The sequence below is a fragment of the Filicampus tigris genome, chromosome 19, assembly GCF_054856515.1.
Source record: "Filicampus tigris isolate MCC_2025a chromosome 19, RoL_Ftig_1.0, whole genome shotgun sequence".
Taxonomy (NCBI): Eukaryota; Metazoa; Chordata; class Actinopteri; order Syngnathiformes; family Syngnathidae; genus Filicampus; species Filicampus tigris.
The window spans coordinates 982,675-1,001,850 of NC_141235.1; the positions used below are offsets into that span (position 1 = coordinate 982,675).

The 19,176-nt window shown below is 46.1% G+C and overlaps 6 protein-coding genes across 25 annotated transcripts in view; 3 read left to right on the forward strand and 3 right to left on the reverse strand.

Annotated features, from left to right (window-relative positions):
• pald1a (phosphatase domain containing paladin 1a) overlaps nucleotides 1–1,567 on the reverse strand; it is a 37,854-nt gene extending 36,287 nt beyond the window's left edge. The window contains exon 1 of the mRNA XM_086015766.1: nucleotides 1,006–1,567. The gene's annotated coding sequence lies outside the window, so the exon portion shown is untranslated. The remainder of the gene's footprint in view (nucleotides 1–1,005) is intronic.
• lrrc20 (leucine rich repeat containing 20) lies at nucleotides 1–3,247 on the forward strand. 4 transcript variants are annotated; one of them, XM_086015795.1, is made up of 5 exons: nucleotides 1–142; nucleotides 1,664–1,745; nucleotides 1,964–2,113; nucleotides 2,199–2,366; nucleotides 2,847–3,247. In XM_086015795.1, the coding sequence occupies exons 2-5, from the start codon at nucleotides 1,676–1,678 to the stop codon at nucleotides 2,981–2,983; spliced, it is 525 nt and encodes a 174-aa protein (XP_085871921.1). In that variant the 5' UTR covers nucleotides 1–142; nucleotides 1,664–1,675; the 3' UTR covers nucleotides 2,984–3,247. The 4 variants fall into 4 exon arrangements, with proteins under 4 accessions (XP_085871921.1, XP_085871917.1, XP_085871920.1 ...); XM_086015791.1 differs by having other exon boundaries at nucleotides 10–142; nucleotides 1,647–1,745; XM_086015794.1 differs by lacking the exon at nucleotides 1–142 and adding an exon at nucleotides 612–801.
• On the reverse strand, nucleotides 1,601–15,825 carry LOC147128746 (testican-2). 7 transcript variants are annotated; one of them, XR_015082400.1, is made up of 12 exons: nucleotides 15,190–15,333; nucleotides 12,879–13,192; nucleotides 11,660–11,705; nucleotides 11,342–11,456; nucleotides 10,737–10,830; nucleotides 10,288–10,399; nucleotides 9,679–9,798; nucleotides 9,256–9,474; nucleotides 9,091–9,153; nucleotides 8,615–8,758; nucleotides 8,134–8,378; nucleotides 1,601–2,053 (listed from the first exon to the last, which is right to left on the reverse strand). XR_015082400.1 is itself a non-coding variant. In XM_086015778.1 (12 exons), exons 3-12 carry the CDS (start codon nucleotides 13,071–13,073, stop codon nucleotides 8,245–8,247), a joined length of 1,242 nt encoding a protein of 413 aa, XP_085871904.1. In that variant the 5' UTR covers nucleotides 13,074–13,192; nucleotides 13,902–14,030; nucleotides 15,401–15,825; the 3' UTR covers nucleotides 7,272–8,244. The 7 variants fall into 7 exon arrangements, 6 of the variants coding, with proteins under 6 accessions (XP_085871904.1, XP_085871902.1, XP_085871906.1 ...); XM_086015778.1 differs by lacking the exons at nucleotides 1,601–2,053; nucleotides 15,190–15,333 and adding exons at nucleotides 13,902–14,030; nucleotides 15,401–15,825 and having other exon boundaries at nucleotides 7,272–8,378; XM_086015776.1 differs by lacking the exon at nucleotides 1,601–2,053 and adding an exon at nucleotides 13,902–14,030 and having other exon boundaries at nucleotides 7,272–8,378; nucleotides 15,190–15,301.
• Nucleotides 4,032–6,933, forward strand: ppa1a (inorganic pyrophosphatase 1a). Its single transcript, XM_086015790.1, has 11 exons — nucleotides 4,032–4,396; nucleotides 4,472–4,536; nucleotides 4,662–4,715; nucleotides 4,809–4,928; nucleotides 5,340–5,426; nucleotides 5,538–5,664; nucleotides 5,729–5,856; nucleotides 6,086–6,171; nucleotides 6,298–6,367; nucleotides 6,688–6,727; nucleotides 6,818–6,933. The coding sequence occupies exons 1-11, from the start codon at nucleotides 4,336–4,338 to the stop codon at nucleotides 6,844–6,846; spliced, it is 867 nt and encodes a 288-aa protein (XP_085871916.1). The 5' UTR covers nucleotides 4,032–4,335; the 3' UTR covers nucleotides 6,847–6,933.
• The window catches only part of LOC147128748 (prolyl 4-hydroxylase subunit alpha-1-like), an 8,644-nt gene continuing 4,341 nt past the window's right edge, over nucleotides 14,874–19,176 (forward strand). The window contains exons 1-8 of one of the 4 annotated variants that reach the window (XM_086015770.1): nucleotides 14,885–15,332; nucleotides 17,177–17,248; nucleotides 17,590–17,686; nucleotides 17,755–17,906; nucleotides 17,992–18,129; nucleotides 18,358–18,603; nucleotides 18,767–18,924; nucleotides 18,991–19,167. In XM_086015770.1, the coding sequence (XP_085871896.1) occupies nucleotides 17,179–17,248; nucleotides 17,590–17,686; nucleotides 17,755–17,906; nucleotides 17,992–18,129; nucleotides 18,358–18,603; nucleotides 18,767–18,924; nucleotides 18,991–19,167 (1,038 nt within the window). In that variant the 5' untranslated portion in view covers nucleotides 14,885–15,332; nucleotides 17,177–17,178. Of the gene's footprint in view, nucleotides 15,333–17,176; nucleotides 17,249–17,589; nucleotides 17,687–17,754; nucleotides 17,907–17,991; nucleotides 18,130–18,357; nucleotides 18,604–18,766; nucleotides 18,925–18,990; nucleotides 19,168–19,176 lie in introns of all 4 variants that reach the window. The other 3 variants (XM_086015768.1, XM_086015772.1, XM_086015771.1) reach the window with 3 other exon arrangements.
• The window catches only part of arg1 (arginase 1), an 11,946-nt gene continuing 8,893 nt past the window's right edge, over nucleotides 16,124–19,176 (reverse strand). For all 8 annotated transcript variants that reach the window (XM_086015787.1, XM_086015785.1, XM_086015782.1 and 5 more), the window contains one exon: nucleotides 16,124–19,080. The gene's annotated coding sequence lies outside the window, so the exon portion shown is untranslated. The remainder of the gene's footprint in view (nucleotides 19,081–19,176) is intronic.

Genomic DNA, 19,176 nt, shown 5'->3' on the forward strand with positions numbered 1-19,176 from the left:
TGCTGTGCGGTTGAGACAATACAGGACTACTGGCCAGAGTGCCTCGTGAATACATTTCACTGACTAACCAGAAATGTGCCATGGGGTCAAAGCTGAAGCAAGTAGGCTTAAGTAACTTAGAGAAGTGGACCGGCACTGACAGGTAGGATGAATTTCGCTCAAGTAGGAAATAAAACCTTTTACAATTCAGTTTAAAAGTCTTTGTGGAAACAAAACTATGCAAATTCATGTTAAATGTAAGTATATAATACTGTTCATCATTTTGCACAGTTTTGACACTCAAAAGATGACGAGTAAAAATATCTTTAAAATGTTTTTTGTGTTGTATTTTAAAAGATCTTACTCGTATTGAGGTCTTTGGTGAAAAGAACGCCAAAAAGTTGCATTTCCCATATGAACTAGTTGGGCTGCAATTACTCTGCGCAGTTTTGACACTCACAAGATGAAACTGACTCAGGACAACTTAAAGTTTTGTGTATTTTTAATTTATTCATTACTTTTTACTCGTAACAACGCCTCGGTGGTAAATTGATATTTCATGTCGAATTTGCTCGTAAGCTTGACTGCGATTACCGTGCGCAGTTTTGACGCTCACGAAAAGCCGTAGCCGGCTTTATCTTTTTTTATAAATAGTAGCCTAGTTTATACATTAGACATACAATATGGAGCGAGTATACTTAACTATGGTATTAGTCAGCTATTCTCGATTGGCCTCTCGGCTCAGCTAAAAATACCACACGCCAAAGTTGTCAATTGAGCTATCATTAGTTACCGGCTAACTTCCGGAACAGGATAGCCAGGGTAAGTTCATTTCTCCTCCTTTTTAAATACAAATACTCGTCAAATACTTGCAATACACAATCACTATGCAATAGCTCAACATGCTGTTAAATGGGCGCCGTCTAATGCAACTGTCGAAAGTAATTTCCATAGTAATAAGAAATGTGGAGCATTTGCCACACAATATCATGTGTCATTCACACGTCTATGAAAGCACGCTCCTACCTTCATTAAAATCCCCCTGCATTGCGTGGTTCTTTTTTTTTTTAACTCTGCGTGAAACGATGATGCACATTTAGAGGTGGGTACACATCTCGTCTATAATTTTTTTTTTTTACAAGAACTGTTTCGACACACAATCAGGTCCATTTTTAACTCCAACCGTGCTGGCTCCCCCTGTCGGCCATTAGGAAAATAGGAAAATGCATTTCCGCTTTGGGGTACTCACTTCCGGGAAGGGGCTACCATTTGCAAAAGCAAAAAAAAAAGAATAAAAATAAATTTAAAAAAAGGGGACACAAATTTTACTCGAATTTAATGGAAAAGGCACAACTGGAGAAAACCCATGAAAAAATGTAATTAGAATTTTCAGAAAACAGAATTTGGGACACATAAAAGTGAATACATTTTGCCGTTAAAAGTATGAAAAATGTTACTTGAGAATTGTTTTTTCTTCCGAGAAACAATTGTTTCATTTCTTGATAACAACTGCCAATAATTCAAATACTTCAGTGAAATTGATTTTCATACTGAAATTCAGTGGGCTACGTCTTTACTGTTATTGATGAAATTATATGAAACTGGCCCATATACTTACTTTGTCATGATATTAAACATGAATATTTGTGTGGCGTCCAATTAAATAGAACGCGACCTGTCACAGGCACACCACAATATGGCAGAGGCGGTGGTTAACGTGGCCCGGAGGATCAATGCAACTGTGGAGGAAGGAAAAGATCACCTGGGTAAGCGCAGACGTTTCTTTCTTTTCTTTTCTTGCTTTGTGTTGCGAACGTTGATTTGAGATACGAACGATTTGAGTAAAGGGCATGGTCACAGAAGCATTTAAGATTGTAATTGCTATTTGTACGTGAACCTGCAGGCGGCAGCAGAGGCTGCCATTTCTTTTCCTCTGCGAACTCCCAGTTCAATTCCTGCCTTTGATCTCTTTGCACCCCTGCAGACCTGTCCAACTGCAAGCTCATCTCATTCCCAGACGGCGTTTTCAAGGTTCTCAGCAGCGTGTCGGAGAACATCCGGGTCATCACCCTGGCTGATAATGAGATGAAGGCCATTAGCAGCAAGTTCTTTTCCACCTTCACGCAACTGAGAGGTGCCCAATTCACAGTCAAATGTTACTGAAAAGTAGCGCCCTTGATAGACTGATTGAAAGAAAAAAAAACAATAAACATTTTCAGAGCTGGACTTGCACGGAAACGTTCTGAGCAAATTGCCCGACTCGTTGGAGGAAATGAAGCACTTGACCAGCATCAACCTGGCCAATAACAACTTCTCGGCATTCCCCGAGAGGCTCACGCAAATCGCCACGCTGGAGCGGATCAACCTAGAGGGCAACAACATCACTGGTAATGACAATTAATCCCACTTTGGGTCTACCACATCGCTTTGACTTTAAGTGCGCTAGCTCAATGCTAACATGTCATGGGAATTGCCATAGACAGGCTAACAAATAGCATCAGTGCGGCGATGTACTCAAACAATACTCACAGACATATATTCTTTATCCTCTGCAAAGATTGACAGCAAGTAACCAGTCACTTTCAACAGTTGTGAAATTTGTTTGTGTCTGAATGACTATTTTATGTTTTTAAAAAGTCAAATATTCGAAAGTGCTGTTGTCCTTATTCAAACACAAAAACAAAGCGATCAAGTTCTTTGGGGGTCGGCTGGAACGGATGAATGGCATCTCCATTAAAAGAGACAGATTGGAGTTCTGATGTGATCGATTTTTGGGTTGTTGTCGTTACGGCAATCGAGTTCCTCACGATCACTCGGAGCGCTCCACTTGGACTAATCCCCGTTTATGTTGTGGTTCGAACTTGCAGAGATGCCAGTGGACAAGTTGTCGGCCATGCCGGCACTCAAGTGGCTCAACGTGCTGGCCAACCCTCTGGACGCAAACACTCAAGCTGCTCTCACGTCCCCGCACAAATTTGACATTTTAGCACAGAGCGAGTCGTGAACGACTCGTTGCATGCCGGGTGCCTTTAAGAAATACATTTTTTTTTTTTAAACTCCCTTTGATCCTTTAGTCGGCTTGGAAGTGACGGGCCTTTGTACTTGAAATTGCATCAAGTGTCAGATGAAACAACATCGTCCTCCATTTTGACACTTTCGGCTTTTTTTTTTTCTTTTCTCGGAATGAAGAACAAGCAACATTTTGGGTGGGGTATTTTTAATTGCTAATTTATTACTTTTGGTTCTATAAAAGGTGTTTTGCCTCCAATTTGCTATTGTCATGTTATTAGTCACATTTTCAACTGGTTTGGACACTCATGGTGCCTGATGGAAATGCAAATACGGTTTAAAATAATTGTGCTTTTTTTTTTTTTTAATGATCATATTTGAGAACTATACCTGCGTATTCTTATACAACGGTATATTGTAATGCATGTAATCTTTTAAGTTAATTATAAGACCTTGCACCAAATGTACTGTGCAAATAGCAAACGCCTTCTCCCCAATAGAGTACCGGAATGTTTATTTGAAGAAACGTAAGAATCATATCGAATCATTGTAATTTTTAAATACATTTCCCAAAATAAAGACCTTCCCTTTAATGTTTTTAATTTAAAGTATGGAGAATTGGTGAGACAAGTCTTTTAGAAATGAGGAAAAAAAACATGAGAAATGCATCCACCCCTAATAGAGACGATGTAAATTGACATTGGTTTGGGTTTTTGATCAGAAATACAAATCACATATTCTCTACAATGTTTTGTATTTAAAAATAAACACATTTGCAAAAAAAACAATCTGCCAAGCTGACAATAAAAGCTTTAGCCCTCATTGACTCTCTGAAGTCGAGTCCCAACTAAAGCAAGTTGAATATTTCCCTCCAAATCGCATACATTGAACTCTAATGCGGAAACTTGTGAGGAACGATTCCCCGCAGCCCTAAATAATGAAATCAACCCCAAAAAATCGTGTAAATAGGTTATCAAACGGCTGCAGCAAAACTCCCGAGATGGGAAGAAGTCAGCTAATCCGGCCTGTTAATTGGTTTACGGCTCAGGCATTGCAAGCAAGTGAGCAGCACCATCTGCTTTTGTCTGAAGAGGCGTCTTAAGAGCCCGGCGCGCGTGCGTGCGTGCGTACGTCACGTGCAAATGTTCAAGTCGGCCAGCTAAGGCCCCAAAAGTTGCTCTGCGGGTGACAACAAGGTTGCCGGTCGCAGCGAAGCGTGCGCGTTCCCGCGCGCGTTCCCGCGCAATTCCTGGCAGGGCTCGGCAGGCGGCCTGCTGTCGGGAGACTTTAAGTCGGCTTACGCGAGCGGACGAGGCACCGGACGGGACACGGAGCTCCGTCAGCGCCATGAGCTTCAGCACCGAGCAGAGAGGCCCGGCCAACGCGCACGACTACAGGCTCTTTTTCAGTAAGCCGCTTCATCACCTGCCAGCTGCTCACGCTCTTCCTTGAAAGAAAATAATATCTACTTATATCTGCACAGAGAACGCAGAGGGCCAATATATATCTCCCTTCCATGACATACCCATCTATGCGGATGAAGCCCAGGTGAGTGTCCCTTTTCAACGCAAATTTTGAGCCGCTAGCATATCAAATTCCACGCGGCGTCTATTTTCAGAGACAGAAATCTGTCGGGCTCTAAATGTCATTCTTTTGTCATCTTCATCTGGCAGAACATTTTTCACGCCATTGTGGAGGTTCCAAGGTGGACCAACGCAAAGATGGAGGTACTGCACGTGACCGTTCGTCTCGTATCGTTTCAGCAACGTACTCCTTCCTCATCGACGACGCGGCCTCGTTTGTTTTGTTTTTTTCCCCAGATAGCCACCAAAGACCCGCTCAATCCTCTTAAACAGGACGTGAAGAACGGGACGCTGCGCTACGTGGCAAACGTGTTCCCGCATAAAGGTTACATCTGGAACTACGGAGCCATCCCGCAGGTAAATTCACAAAATATTGGATGAGCTCTTCTCACCGGGTGAGGCTGAAGAAATGACAGCGACCCAACACACAGCCATTATCCAACAAAAGTGAGTACACCCCTGAGTGAAAATGTCCAATCTACATGATTTCACTCAACTCATTTCATTTATGGAAAAACTACGGCTTATAGAGCAATTTTATATTTATTATATCTTAAATTCCAACAGTCCTTATCAGGCATAAGGAGACTATTCATTTGTACAATGAATTTCTGTCAGAGAGTCTATTTTTACTGCCAACATATATGCAACACAAATAAATCACTATGTTTATCCAACGTGGACATTTTCACTTAGGGGTGAGCTCACTTTTGTTGCCAGAGCTTTCAAAGGGGAACAAAAAGCATCGTGTGTCTCCTTTTGGGACAGACGTGGGAGGACCCTCGCCACCAGGACGCCGACACGGGTTGCTGCGGCGACAACGACCCCATCGACATCTGCGACATCGGGGACAAGGTACAAACGTCGAAATGACGTCGCGACAAATCTAACGGGACCGGTGCTGGTGGAAATGTTCGCAAGCGGGCCCGATTTTACGCTCGTAAAAGCCGAAGCTTCCTCTGTCAGGTGTGCGCCGTAGGGGAGGTGATCAGAGTGAAGGTCCTGGGCACGCTGGCGCTCATCGACGAGGGCGAAACCGACTGGAAGGTCGTCGTCATCAACGCGGACGACCCCGAGGCTGAACGCTTTAACGGTACGGGCGAGCATTCGGCGAAGCGCCCAATCGCTCCGTTTGCCCGCTCCGTTTCCCCCCGCAGACATCGACGACGTGGCCCGACTCAAGCCGGGCTACCTGGAGGCCACGCTGGACTGGTTCAAGCGATACAAAGTCCCCGACGGGAAGGCGGAAAACCAGTTTGCCTTCAGCGGCCACTTCAAGGGCAGGGTAAGCAAACGTCAGTGCGCGAGAAGAAGCGCGGCGGTCGCTGCCTTGTCTGAGCAGTCTTTCTGTGACTGAGCTTGTAACGCTATCGCGATTGACCTCAAATGTTGACTCGCGCAACAAAACAAAAGCCAACGGTGAGCGATGGCACGTCACCTGGGGGAAACTCGTCATTTGTCGCGCTCGTAAGTCAAGGCGTCACTTGCCGGTCGGTGATTGTCGCCCGCGCTAGGACTTTGCCATCGAGACGGTGAAGAGTACCCACCGGTTCTGGAAAGCGCTCGTCGCTCAGAAGACCGACGCTGGCGACTTAAACTGGTGAGCTCCGCGCCGCGACCGATCTGCCGCGCAAAATGATCCACTGGCACCTCATCGCTCTGAAAATGATGCATTTAATACTAATGAAATCAATCATCGTGGCTTTCCCCCCCCCCCCCCCATCAGCATGAACACAAGCCTCTCCGAGAGTCCATTTTGTTGCTCTGCCGAAGATGCCGCCGCCGTGGTTGAGTCAGTAAGTTGGACAAGAATGAGAATTTGGGAAGTTTGGAGCGAGGGGCTCCGGCCTTCCCGCATATTCCCCCCCAAAAATGATTCGTAGGTGAACTGAAGACCTGAAATTGTCCACAGGTGAAAATGCGAATGGTTGTTTTGTTTGTCTATATGTGCTGGCAACAAAAGCGAGTAGACCCCCAAAGTGAAAATGTCCAAATTGTGCCCACGGTGTCAATAGCATATGCAGGCATTTCCTTTGATGTCAGCTACTGACCACAAAACTCCCAAATTCGCCGCATGACATTTTCACGCGTTTCCTCACGTGTGCTCCCTTTGCAGGCGAGCGCTTTTGGAGCTGCGGAGCCCCTTCCCGCTTCTGGTGTGTACCAAGTACAATGTCCACGATCCGCTGTTGATTTCCGACAAAATAGGGTGCTCTATTTTGATTTGTTTTTTTTGTTTTTTTCAGTTGACAAATGGTTCTACTGCGATAAGTAAGGACAGGACACCCTGCAGGGGAAATGGATTTGACTTTTGGTGGACATTTCACGCTTGTCGCAAAAATAAAAATGACACCAAATCACAGTCCGTGTGTCATTCTTGATCAATCAATCTAGTGTTGTACATATTATTTTCTTACTAATAAATGATTGTGTGAAAACAAAGTCAGCCTTTAGCAGCTATCGAACGCATCTTCACCGAAGCAAAACGCATTTCAATGTTTGGACTGCGTGAATGCAAATGAGCTGGACTTCAAAAGGTCCGCGTGATGTTCAAACGCTTCCAGTCAGAATGTTTTGGTGCGCGCGCTCGCGCGTTTGCTCACGGACAAAAACCGTATTGCAAGCGTTGCGCTCCCGATTGCGTCATCGGCGCTGCATCGCAAAGACGTTCGGTGAGCACAATATCGGAAGCAGCAGTCGTTTTGCTTTGACTTTGAACATTTTATTGTCAAGATTTGCCTTTTTAACCACGTCAAAAGTAAAGGTTATCACCATTTTAATGAACACTGGTCACATCTTTGAATTCATTACATTAATGAAGGGAAATTCCATTTTTAATCTTTTTGTTGTATGTTGTATGACCCTTTCACAGAGTTTGGCTCCAGTTTTGTTTTGTTTTTTTTAAATTAGTAAAGCGCTGCGCCTACCACGAATGACATGCGACACCAAAAAGAAGACCTACCACTAAGCATGCTACGTTGTCAAAGGAGTACACGACGCGGACTTTACATCTACACAAGTCCAAGTAATCACCCTGATGCTACATTCTACTCAGTGCTGTCAACAGCAAAAATCAAATGCCTTCGTTGTAAAATTCAAGTTGAAAACGGATGCAGGAAATGAATACGCTCACACTTGGCTCAGCGTCAAAAGAAATGAGCTTTGCGCAAAGCAAGACGTCGAAGAAAGAGGTGACAAACGCCGCCCTCGTGCTAATTTATGCAGAACGTGGGTGCTTAACTCATTCAAGTGCACAGACATCATTTTCACAGTGCAGCCATTCAATCCCAGGAACCTATTTACATTTTTTTTTTTTCAAGCGTTAGGGTAAAAGAGGGTCTGAAAAGAACTGGTACTGAATGAGTGTTAATTGCTTAACTTACTGTTGATACCGCTTGCAGTTAGCTTAGCATAGAACAAAATATATTTCGCTGACGTTCGTTTGACTCATCACTGCCACAGTACAGACTTTGTTTGGATTCATTTTAGAATCGTCAAGTTTGGGTCCTTATAAGAATGAGGCAATTGGGAACATCGAAGACAAAAATAGAATGCTCGTCACCTCCTCGTGGGAAATGTCTCCTGCGCCGGAATCCCACCATCTTTGCTGTCCCCGAATGGGGTCGGAGGCCGCAACCCGGCTCTCCGTTTGGGCTCCCACCTGCGGCGGCTTCTACCAGATGTAGCCTCCGTCGTCGGCCTCCTCCTCTTCCTCTTCCTCCTCTTGCTCCTCCTCCACCTCTTTCTCCTCTTTGTCCTCCCAGCCCACCCCGCTCCCCAAATGGCCCGAGTATCCCAACGCTTCATCTGGGAAGCATAAGGAAACGGACCTAACTAATATTTGATGGAGTACCAAATATTTATGGGCTTATTCATGCAGGTCAACAGTGGCGTGCAAAACGGGGTTAAATGTGAGGAAAATAACCATTTTGTGAAAAGAAACTTTGATTTGACTTTGGAGCCGATATTTTAAATTAAAATTAAACTAATATAAATTGACAAAAACGACTGAGAAAGATTTTTGTGTGTGTGCGTGTCTTTACCACAATCGGGCTTGCCGTGGATTCTGGTGCCGGCCACCTCGTTGCCGCCCTGTTGGTCCACGCACCAACACTCGCCGCCACTTTGCTCACACTGCAACTTCCTGTAGTAGCCGTCCTCGTCACAAATGGGAACGTACGCGCCTGCTAATGCGCACGCACAAAAGTACAAATACAAGAACAAGACAAAAGACCAAAATTACGGTAAGAACAAAGAATCGTTTTAAAAATGAAATAGGGTTAAAAAAAGAAGATAATCAATAATAAAGGGTTGTTTTCATTAAATAATCAACATTTTCAAAGATTATAAAAACGGTATAAAATGATCTAAGTAAAAATGGTAAATATGTAATTAAAGAAAATATTTTCTTAAGTGATACACAAAGATTCAAACTCTGATGCATCAAATAAAAAAGGCAAAAGTAAAAATGCTAAAATGAAAATAAAGACAGATGAAATTGAAGGTCTACTACATTTACCGGGCTTGTTTTTGGCCACGTGGTGCACTTGGATCTTCTCCAGCTCGGCCAGGCACGGCGGCTCTAACGCAATACCCCAAAAAAAAAAAAAAAAGGCAAACAATTGGCAGCTGCGCACTTGACAACTGTGATCATGGCTTTTTGCGCAAGCAGCGCGCGACCCACTTTCCCTCCAGAAGCAGAGGCACCACTCGGCCACGGACACCTTGCCGTCCTCCACGCTGTCGCAGGATCTGAAGAAGGCTCCGACGCACGGCTCGTACTCGTCCAGGTTGACGGCGGCCAGCTCGCCGGGCTGCAGCTGCAGGTCGCCGTCGCTGTCCAGTTTCAGGAACATCCACGCCTTGGACTCCTTGCAGCTGGCCAGCAGGCTCCTCTCCAACGCTGCAAAGCGCAAGCGGGCTAAGCTGTACTTTCACTTCACTCCTTCACTGCCGTTGACGGCGGAAGACGTCAAAGATCCATTTTCACCGGGCTGGCAGCGAATGCGTTTTAAGAACACAGCGCTTTTGCCGCCTCCAGGGTATTTGTGCCTCCTTCGGGACTGTTGGCACGCACGTGCACGCGAAAGCGAAGGCAAAAACAAACCCGAGGCGGTGGCGGGCGCCGGCCTGGCCGACTTGTTGTGTTTGGCGTTTCCGTGCAGGAGCTGGAACCAATCTCCGAGACGCTCGCCCAAGTCGGCCAGCTCCTCGCCCGTGCAGCCCCCTGAAAGGGGAAAAACAACACAATACATGGAAATGATCATGACATTTGGAAAAATGCTTGGAGAAAATAAAAAATAAGTCTTCAAAAGAAGGGAAACGGCTCTCTACATCACAAGCACAAGAACAAAGCAAGCTCTATTATCATCATCGTATGCCTGTTCCTAATGTTTTGTCCGGTGGCTCCCCCTTTTTGCACCTAATCGAGTTTGCTTTTCAACTGCTGATACTAACGAAAGCCTTCCCCGTTCCCCTGCCTTGTGATTGATTCATCGGCATTTTCACAAAGTGCACCATCCATCGATCGCGTGGGCCTGCCGTGATGGATGATGTGCACACTCTAAATAATGAATTTCGGATTACGCCGCCGACTCAAAGAGCGCCGAGTCCCGCGGGTGGCGTTGAATCTCTTCAGACGCCTGCCTATCGATCGCTTTTCTTCTGCTTGGGCCAAATAAAGGACAAAAAAAAAAAAAAAAAAAGAGATTCTTGCCAGGTTTGGTTTCAGCCTTGGCGGAGGTAACGGAGGCGGCGCAGGGGCAAAATCCAGCGCACCTGGCGCTCAAGACTTTGCCCGTCAGGCAGGCCTGCTGTTGGAGCTTACACTGAAAAACAAAACACACAGTGGAAATATTCACCAGGACAACAAAGTGAAAAAGCCACAACGCTTTTTCCACACTTTGATTGTGACAGCCTTCTTCCAAAACAAAAGCAATTCACTTTTTACCCCTCAAAATTCTACACCGTCATGAAAATGAATAATCCTCATGGCTTTTAATTCATATATTAGCACTCGACAGATTGTACTTGGGGGGGGGGAAAAAAAAAAAAAAAACATGCAAAAATAACACGTGAGGTTGGAAGTATTGCCAAAACAAACGTAAGCGTTTTTTGGAATAAGTCCACAACATAACATTTTTTTTGTGTGTGTGCCCTTATGACCTGCGAGGCATAGTTGTGTCCGTCGGAACCGCACACGGGCGCCGAGGCAGCAGGGGGACAAGGGGCACAGGTGGGCTGCTCCACCATCTGGACTCTGAGGACAAAAAGATTTTTTGCTGACCGTTAGACAAATGGAACATAGACCATTTTTCATCACGATATTTACGCGATTTTTTTTTTTCTTTGTACAGTTCCAACTTGTTCAAGTTCAAATGGAGCTTGTGCGAGCTTCTCCTCAAAAACTCCCGCTTTTATTTTGCAATTATTGTAACATTTTTCTCATGTCAAAGTTTTTCTGCTAACATCGCATCCAACTATCCTCAAAAACGTTGTTTTCCTAGTAACAACCGTTTTGGTCAAAGTCCAACCCAGTTGTCGTAAAAAATACAACTTTTCTCACAATCTTGACATTAATATAGTGAAATAATTACTCAATCACTCAATTCTCATAAAAATGGTACTTTTTCTCATCACAGTACCATTTTCCTTATGAACGTCTAACATTTTCACATTTGACATTGACAACCCAAGAGTTAATTCAACGTTATCGATTCGCTCCCAAAGGTGACCCAAAAAATAAAATGGCTGGTCTTTGGCACGTGTACCTTTGCTGGAGCTTCTTGCGACTGACGCAGACGGCCCTCCGGGAGCTGTGCGCCACGCACAACTTGTGGCGGCTGCACTTGACACTGCCACACGGGTCCTTGGTGCTGTCCGCGTCTACAAGCACAGCAACAAGGCGACAATGGCCAGACCAAACTCAGACACCCTTCTGACAGGCATACTTACGAGAGTGTACAATGTGTGGATGGCGACTCCAAGAGGAGAAACATTTTACCCAATTTCTATTTTTTTTAATCCACTTTGATGATCAAAGTCAAACTAATCTTGCCAATAAAAAGTTGACCAGAAGAAAGACTTACTCTCATTGAAGGCCACACTGTCCTCCACATTTGGAAAGTAGTCATCCTGGGAAAATAAAAATAAAAATCATAACAATTTTGGAGGCCCTCACATGAGTCTCAAAAGAAAAAAAAAGTCAAAACGAACCTCCACTTCCTGCCATGGTGACGCAATGGGAAGAAACAGAGGTAACATTAGACACAGGGAAACCAATGCCAATACAAAATTCAGAAATTAAGATAAAAGTCATACAAGCATGAGATAAAATACTACAACTATTTTTGAGCATTTTCCAGGAGTAAAAACGTTACCTTTGAGAAAAATCAGCTAATTTCACTGTAAAAATGATACAAATAACATGGAAGCTTTTGTTTACTCGTGGTGCCATTGGAGATGGCGCCATCTATTGCCAGCCACAGTGTCGCCTCTGTGACATGGTGCTGAAAAGCAAAACTCTTTTCCGCTGCTTCGGCCCTTTCATCGCTCACTGCAAACACATCAAATACTGCTGCCGGCCTCTTATACACACACACACACACGCGCGCGCGCGCACGCCCACACACGCACACACACACACACCAGGCTGCCTGAACAGCTTTGTAATGCATCCTACGGAGTCATTTCCAGGTGACTTTCAAGGTCAATATCCAAGGTGTGATCAAATACAAAAAAAAAAAAAAAAACTGTCCAATGAAAAGCATGCATCTCCAACTTTTTGGAGGGGGTGTTTTACCATTGGCAAATGCACATTTTCTGTGTTGTTCACATTTAAAACAAGAACAAATTTGGAGATCCAGTATAATTGCCTTAAATGGCCAGCGACAAAAAGTGTTGGAGTGCGGCAAAAGTGCGCTAAAACAAACAAGCAAAAAAAACAAAAAAAAAAATAGCTGAACAGTAATATTTTAGTCAGGATTTGAAGGGGTTAATATGGAGGTCAAGAGTTCCACAATTAAAAACATATGCTATGCTAATTGTCATTCGCCTGCCTATGGCGTTTTGTATAACATATTAGAATTAAGCTAGTGGACAGGAAAGTCGAACAAAAGATAATGAAGCATTTCATGAAAATGGCACGCACCAACTTGAAACATTTCCACAGTGTGACAGCCCCCCCCCCCCCCCCCCCCAAAAAAAAAAACAAAAAAAAAAAAAACCCCACAGAAAATCTCACATAAAACGTGCATGCGCGTCAGCATGCTTAAGTTGTTCCCACGGGGCGGGAAAGGCAACACTCACGTCTCGGAAGCGGTTCCAGGGCTCCGTCCTGCGGCCGCCGTGGCGCCGGCGCTCGTCCTCCATCCGATGGTCCGCCTCTTCGCCGCCTCTGGCGTCCAGCTGCAAGGAGATGCAGATGGAAATGGAAATGGAGGCCAGCAGCAGGCCGTGGCACAGCAACAAGGCGGCCGGGAGGGAGCCGCCACCCGCCGCCATGCTGATCAGAACTCGGGCGCACGCGCTGCTGCTCCTGCAGGGGATGCTGCAAGTGCCGCCGCCGCCGTCACCGCCGCCAGCGGAGGATCCTCATGCAAGACTGCTGCTGCCTCCCCACACTGATTAGAAAGCAGGGGGAGGGGGGGGAGGAGGGGGGACACGAGTGGGAGGAGGGATTACATTCAGCTTGCATTTCTGGCACTTGCTTTCTTTATTGAGGGAGAGGAGGTGGAGCTTCGCGTCCTGAGCTACTGCCTTTGAAAGATGGCTGAGATTGTTTGTTTGTAATGAATACACGTGTGGCTGCCGGCGGAACTGTCTGCAGGATCGCTTCTATTCGAAATGATGATCTGCTCACCTTCGGCCGAATGCGCTTCACAGTGCAGATGGACAATAACCCGAAGCAAAGGCAACCGACGAGCCTTTGGCGGAGGCACAGAAGAGCCGAGTGACTCAGGGAGATTTGTTTCGTAACCGACTCGGCGATGAGGCGGTAAACGTGCGGGTAATTGCCTTGGGGTCAATCATTTAAGGAGGTGCGCCCCCACGATTGCGCTGAAAGGCTCCCTCGGGTGCTTGTGGGAAATGAAATTCAATTAGGGCTCAAATGAGATCCATTTCACCCTTCGTGTGTTCATTTGAAGCGGCCGGCAAACTGCACGTCCACAACTCTTTTTTTTCCTGGCTGCGCTCACTCAAAAGTCCCACGAGCAGCTTGATCCTGGACAAGTTAGCCGCTAACTAATATTGTTTACACAACACGTCAATTACCTTTTGCTTTGTTCAATACGTTTTTTTCTGAGGGGAAAAAAAAAAGCTCTACTCTACCAAGGGGTGCGGCCGGCGTGCGGCATCGTATTCCCGCGTCGCCGCTGAGCCGGCTCGACTTCACTCCGCCACTGGCATCAAAACAGCCGATGAGGCATAGACGCATGCTGACCTCCTGAGTGGAGAAACCTGCAAGGGCGAAGCAGGAGCAACATGAGAGAGGAAAGAAGCCTCCACTTTTCCACCCACAGCCCAGATTTCACGGGCTCGTCAAGAGCCGTCAACATGAAGAGGCACAATGACCTCTGACCTTTATGTACAAATATGCGGACCAGTGGCTCTCAACTTTTTTTTTTTTTTTTTTCTCCACACCACCTCAATAGTGTATTCCTAAAAAGCGTATTGTGCACAATTTCAAAATCAACACAGTGCTTCATTAGGAACATAAAAAAAAATAGTGATTCAATTCAAACAGACAGACAAACACCTGTATTGCGGCTTCCTGGGGCTATTGTGAACATCAAGAAGGCCATGTATAATTTCTGGTGCTTCCAACTTCTGTCCAATCAGAAGTCGCACAGCCATAATGCAGCAACTTGCAATGTCACCACAAAGACTTTTAGGGGCAACGCTTCAACTCACATTTTAGTTTTCCCCTATTTGATTACGCGGACGCTTTTCAAAACTGTTAAAAGCACAAAGTTGAATTATTTGGGGTGGATCGCTCCTGACACCGAGTGTAGACCATTGCTCGCGACAAAATAACATTCAAAAGTTATCCTTTGTTTTTGTCAGACTGTCAGGAAAGCAAGCCAAACGTGATCTATCGATCAATGGATAATTTCAGCTGTTTAACTCACAAAGAGTTGTGTGTAGATAGTCAATGATACGAAAACGCAAGGCGACATACATTAGGGCACTTTTGATTTATTCTTCCTTTAACCAGCCAGGTCAGGCAATTTGAGAAGTTTCTCATTTAAAGTATGGACCTGGAGGTAATTTAACGTTCAGAGTCTTGCCCAAGGGGACTTAGCTTCGACAGCGAACAGTCGGAGTCGGGTTCGAAACGCTCTATAATCAACTGAGTCACAGCCGACCGGCATTTTTTATTTATTTTTATTTATTTTTTGCCACATCCAAAATGGCGCCGAGGCAGATTTATGATTACGTGCACAATACGGCCGCTGTGTTCTTGACTTGTACGTCTATGGCGTGATTGATCTGACAGGTAACTCCAGTCAAACTCGTTAATGGACATGAAAGGATAGAAACGGCATTAGAACAAAACACAACACAAATGCAGGTGCCTATCGAGACGGACGACACTGACTGAGTGACGAAAACTTACTCAAAGACACGCTTTGAAGTCGTGAACTAAGACTGTCAAAAGTGGAAATCCAACACATTGGGCTCACTGCGGCGGCGGCGACGACGACGACGACGACTTGTGTCGACTGCGACATTTGACCTTAATTGATTTCAGCGCTTCAGGTGCGTCACAACTCGTTGACAACCTTTGGGCGTTATTTATTTATTATCATTACACACATTACATTTACCTGTGAAACGCTGTCGCCAGCTGATCCAAACTGGTTACCTCACTTCAGCTCTTGAATGAGGCCACAGTCTGTTCGCTGAATTATTCTTGTCCTCTTTGTGTATGAGTTTTTTTTTTTTTTTTCGTTTAATCCTCCTAAAACATGAGTGATTCCTTAACTTTTGTGGAGGGATTGATAATATGTCAAGTAGGCATAATGGTCCGCTTATTTAAAAAAAAAATTCTACATGCAGTTCATTTTTGACCATTTTGACTCATTTTGAAGGCCTACAGAAAACATTTGAGTTCTGTAGCTCTATAAACGTGGAACGTATCAAAAGACAGCTTTGATCCTCTTCTTTCATCAGAAAAAAGTACGTTTCTACCCTTGACCGTTCTTTAGTAAAGAGTAGTTGAACATGAAAATAGTCGTTTCCAAGAAAGATTCTGAGAAAAAGATTTTTGTAAAAGAATGCACATCAAGCAGAACTTCCACTTCCATGCTGTTTTTTTTTTTCATTTGTGATATCGCAGATATCCAAACAATGCTTTATTACATCATAAACAACACAAAAATTGCGCTTTGATCGCAAAATAACAGTTTATTGCAAGACAAACACTGCACTGTCCGTGTTCACGTAGACGCCTCTAAAAGGGGTGGTCCCTTCTCTCCTGTCCCCGATGCTGATTGGCTGCCGCGACGGAAAAAAGTTCATTCGTTTTATACGCGACGAATGGATGGATATTTGCTGCTTTGTTCCACGCTCCAAACGCATCAACCGCGAACTAATTTGACTTCCAATTGAATGGAGCTGCCAGAAACGCAGCTCAACGGATTCGGTGTGAATGCAAGCATAGAAACTGTCCGAAAAGGGTCACACAGGGTAATGTAGGTGGACAGAGTGCTGCTGCCTTCTTGTGTGTAAATGTGAAATTGCATTTAGACTGTATTTCATACGCTTGTCAACGGGCCAGACGTTATTAATTTTTTGACAGAGGCTGCGAGCCGGATAAAATGTGACCGCGGGCCCGACTTTGGACACCTCTGCCGTAGAGCATACACACACAAGCGTACACTCCATATAAGGAAGTGGGCTACTCAGAGGGTTGTGTGGGGCGACCTGCCTGTTGTGAAAATCTGGCTACTCCTGACATGTAGTGGTGATTTTTCATTCATTTCTCATTCCCAAAGCCCTTTTTAATAGTTGCATTAAAAAACACTTTCGGTGTTTTAATACGTCACAGCATCCACAAACAACGATTCTGCACACGTATTTACACGTCATGGCATCAAACTTTAATTTGGATCATTTGGCTAATAAATGTGACTATTGCATATCTAAATGCTTGTAATAATTGAGGTGTTCTCTGACTTGCAAGTCAAGATTACTGACTGAGTTGATAAACTGGAAGTAGTGGGCCCGTGTGCGTCGCATCACATGCAGGGACGTAGTTTCAACTTTCACATGTACTGCTTCAGGAGCGATTAGATAAAAATGGGAAAAATTGGAGAACAATCTGGAAAACTAAAATCTTCAAGGGGCGCAAGTAAAAAGAGACAACTGAGATCATCCCTCTTATAACTGGGGAACCCCAAATAAAGTTCAGCCGTGCTAATGTGCGTGAACAATATTTGATCAAATAAAGGAGTAACAAACTCTGAGAATATAATCATCTTTGGTCCATTTTCTGCCTGGTGGATGTGTGCGTGCATGCGTGTAGTAGCCATTAATAAGAAGGGCAACTACTTCATAATGAGCATAGAATAATCTGTCGTCCATTTTTATTGTCCGTATAGCCATGGCGGGTTTTTGCTTCTTGTTGATCCTTCTCAGCTTGTCCTCAGCCGATGAGTTCTACTCTTCCATAGGTGAGTCTTCTCTAATATGACAATTGCTCATCATAATCATGTGCCAGTTGCACCCGACTGTATTGTCGTATTGGTGTAAGGCGCTAGTTGAATATTATTGAGGTGAGCATGCCATCTGATATTCTTTATGAACATTATGTGACTGTGCTTTCGGTGGAATTTTGTCAGTGCGGAAGAAATGAACCACTGACTCCAGTCGTTTATGTACCGTGTGTACATGCTGTTGATGCTTTATGATCCCCTCTGTTTAAGTCTTGTGGCATCTATTTGCAATTCTACTTTGGCTATTGGTGGCGGGACTCTGTCCTTCTCCCCGTTCAATAACGTAACCAAACTACCAGGTCACATGACGGAGCTGCTGTACACGGAGCAGGACCTGCTGGCCTCGCTGGAGGATTACATCCGAGCGGAGGAGAGCAAACTGCGGAGCATCAAAAGGTTCGTTCAAGGCCGCCGTGGCGTCAATTCGTTCACGTTGCCGACCAGACGTGCGTGCGTGCGCTCAGGTGGGCCGAGAAGCTGGCCAACCTGTCGGCGTTTGCCATCCAGGACCCCGAAGGCTTCCTGGGCCACCCCGTCAACGCCTTCAAACTTCTGAAGAGGATGAGCCGAGAGTGGGGCGACCTGGAGAGCCTGGTGCGCAGCAACGTGTCCAACGGTGAGAAGGCGCCCGTGTCCTCAAGTCGGAAGCGCGGCTCCAGACGCCACCAGTGAGTTTGGACGGCGCGCCTCTTGCCATTCAGGTTTCGTGTCCGAGCTGAGCGCCAAGAGGGAGCGCCTCCCCGACGAGGGCGACCAGACGGGCGTGGCCGAAGCCCTCCTGAGGCTGCAGGACACGTACGAGCTGGACACCGACACCCTGGCCAAAGGGCAGCTGCCAGGTGAGCGGGCCCGCCACGTGGGACGCCTCCTGGACATGTTGCTTGCCACCGGTGCTTTGACGCGGAGCCGCCGGGGAAGTACAGTGAGAGACTGTCTCCGCTCCGCTCCGCTCGCGCTCCTTGAATAGTTGGGGGTTTACTCGACATTTCGGGGCACCGAATCATGTTGGCACATACCGGCCCAGACTCCGGAAGTCCTAAGTAGAGTCCCCGTCCACCAACCGACAGGAACCTCTCTGCTCCAGAGCAGCCTGACGGTGGACGACTGCTACGACCTGGGCATGGTGGCCTACAAGGACAACGACTTCTACCACACGGAGCTGTGGATGTCTCAGGCCCTCAGGCAGATGCAGCAGGGCGAGACGGACGCAACCGTGGACGCCGTCACCCTCCTGGACTACCACAGCTACGCCCTCTACAAGCAAGGAGATCTGGAACGCGCCTTGGAGTCCACCAAGCTGATGCTGGCCATCGGTGAGTAGACAGAAGCAACGTCCGACAATAGGCCACGCAGAGCATCCGCTTCAACCGAACGTCACGTCCACCTTGCCGAAGCGGACCATCAGATGTGCCACGCACGCAGAGCCGTAGAACATCTGACCAGACAAGAATTCCGATTGTTTGCGTTGCCTTTTAGATCCGGAAAACCAGCGAGCCAACCGGAATTTCAAGTACTTTGAGCTCCACCTGGCGAAACAGCAGACGGGCGAGGAGACGGCGGAGCCCCTCAAGAAGGGTCGCGCTGACTACAACGCCGTCTACGAGCGTCTGTGTCGCGGCGACAGCATCGAGATGGTGAGAAGACGCCGCAAAATGCCCACGCCGGCCGGCACGCTCTCGGCTCGTCTTCCTTTCTGACAGACGCCGCTCCGACGGAGCCGCCTCTTCTGCCGTTACCATGACAACCACGGCCATCCCAGCCTCCTGATTGGTCCCGTCAAAGAGGAAGACCTGTGGGACCAGCCCCGCATCGTCCGCTATTACGACATTGTGACGGACGAGGACATGACAGCGTACAAAGAGTTGGCGAAACCCATAGTGAGCCCG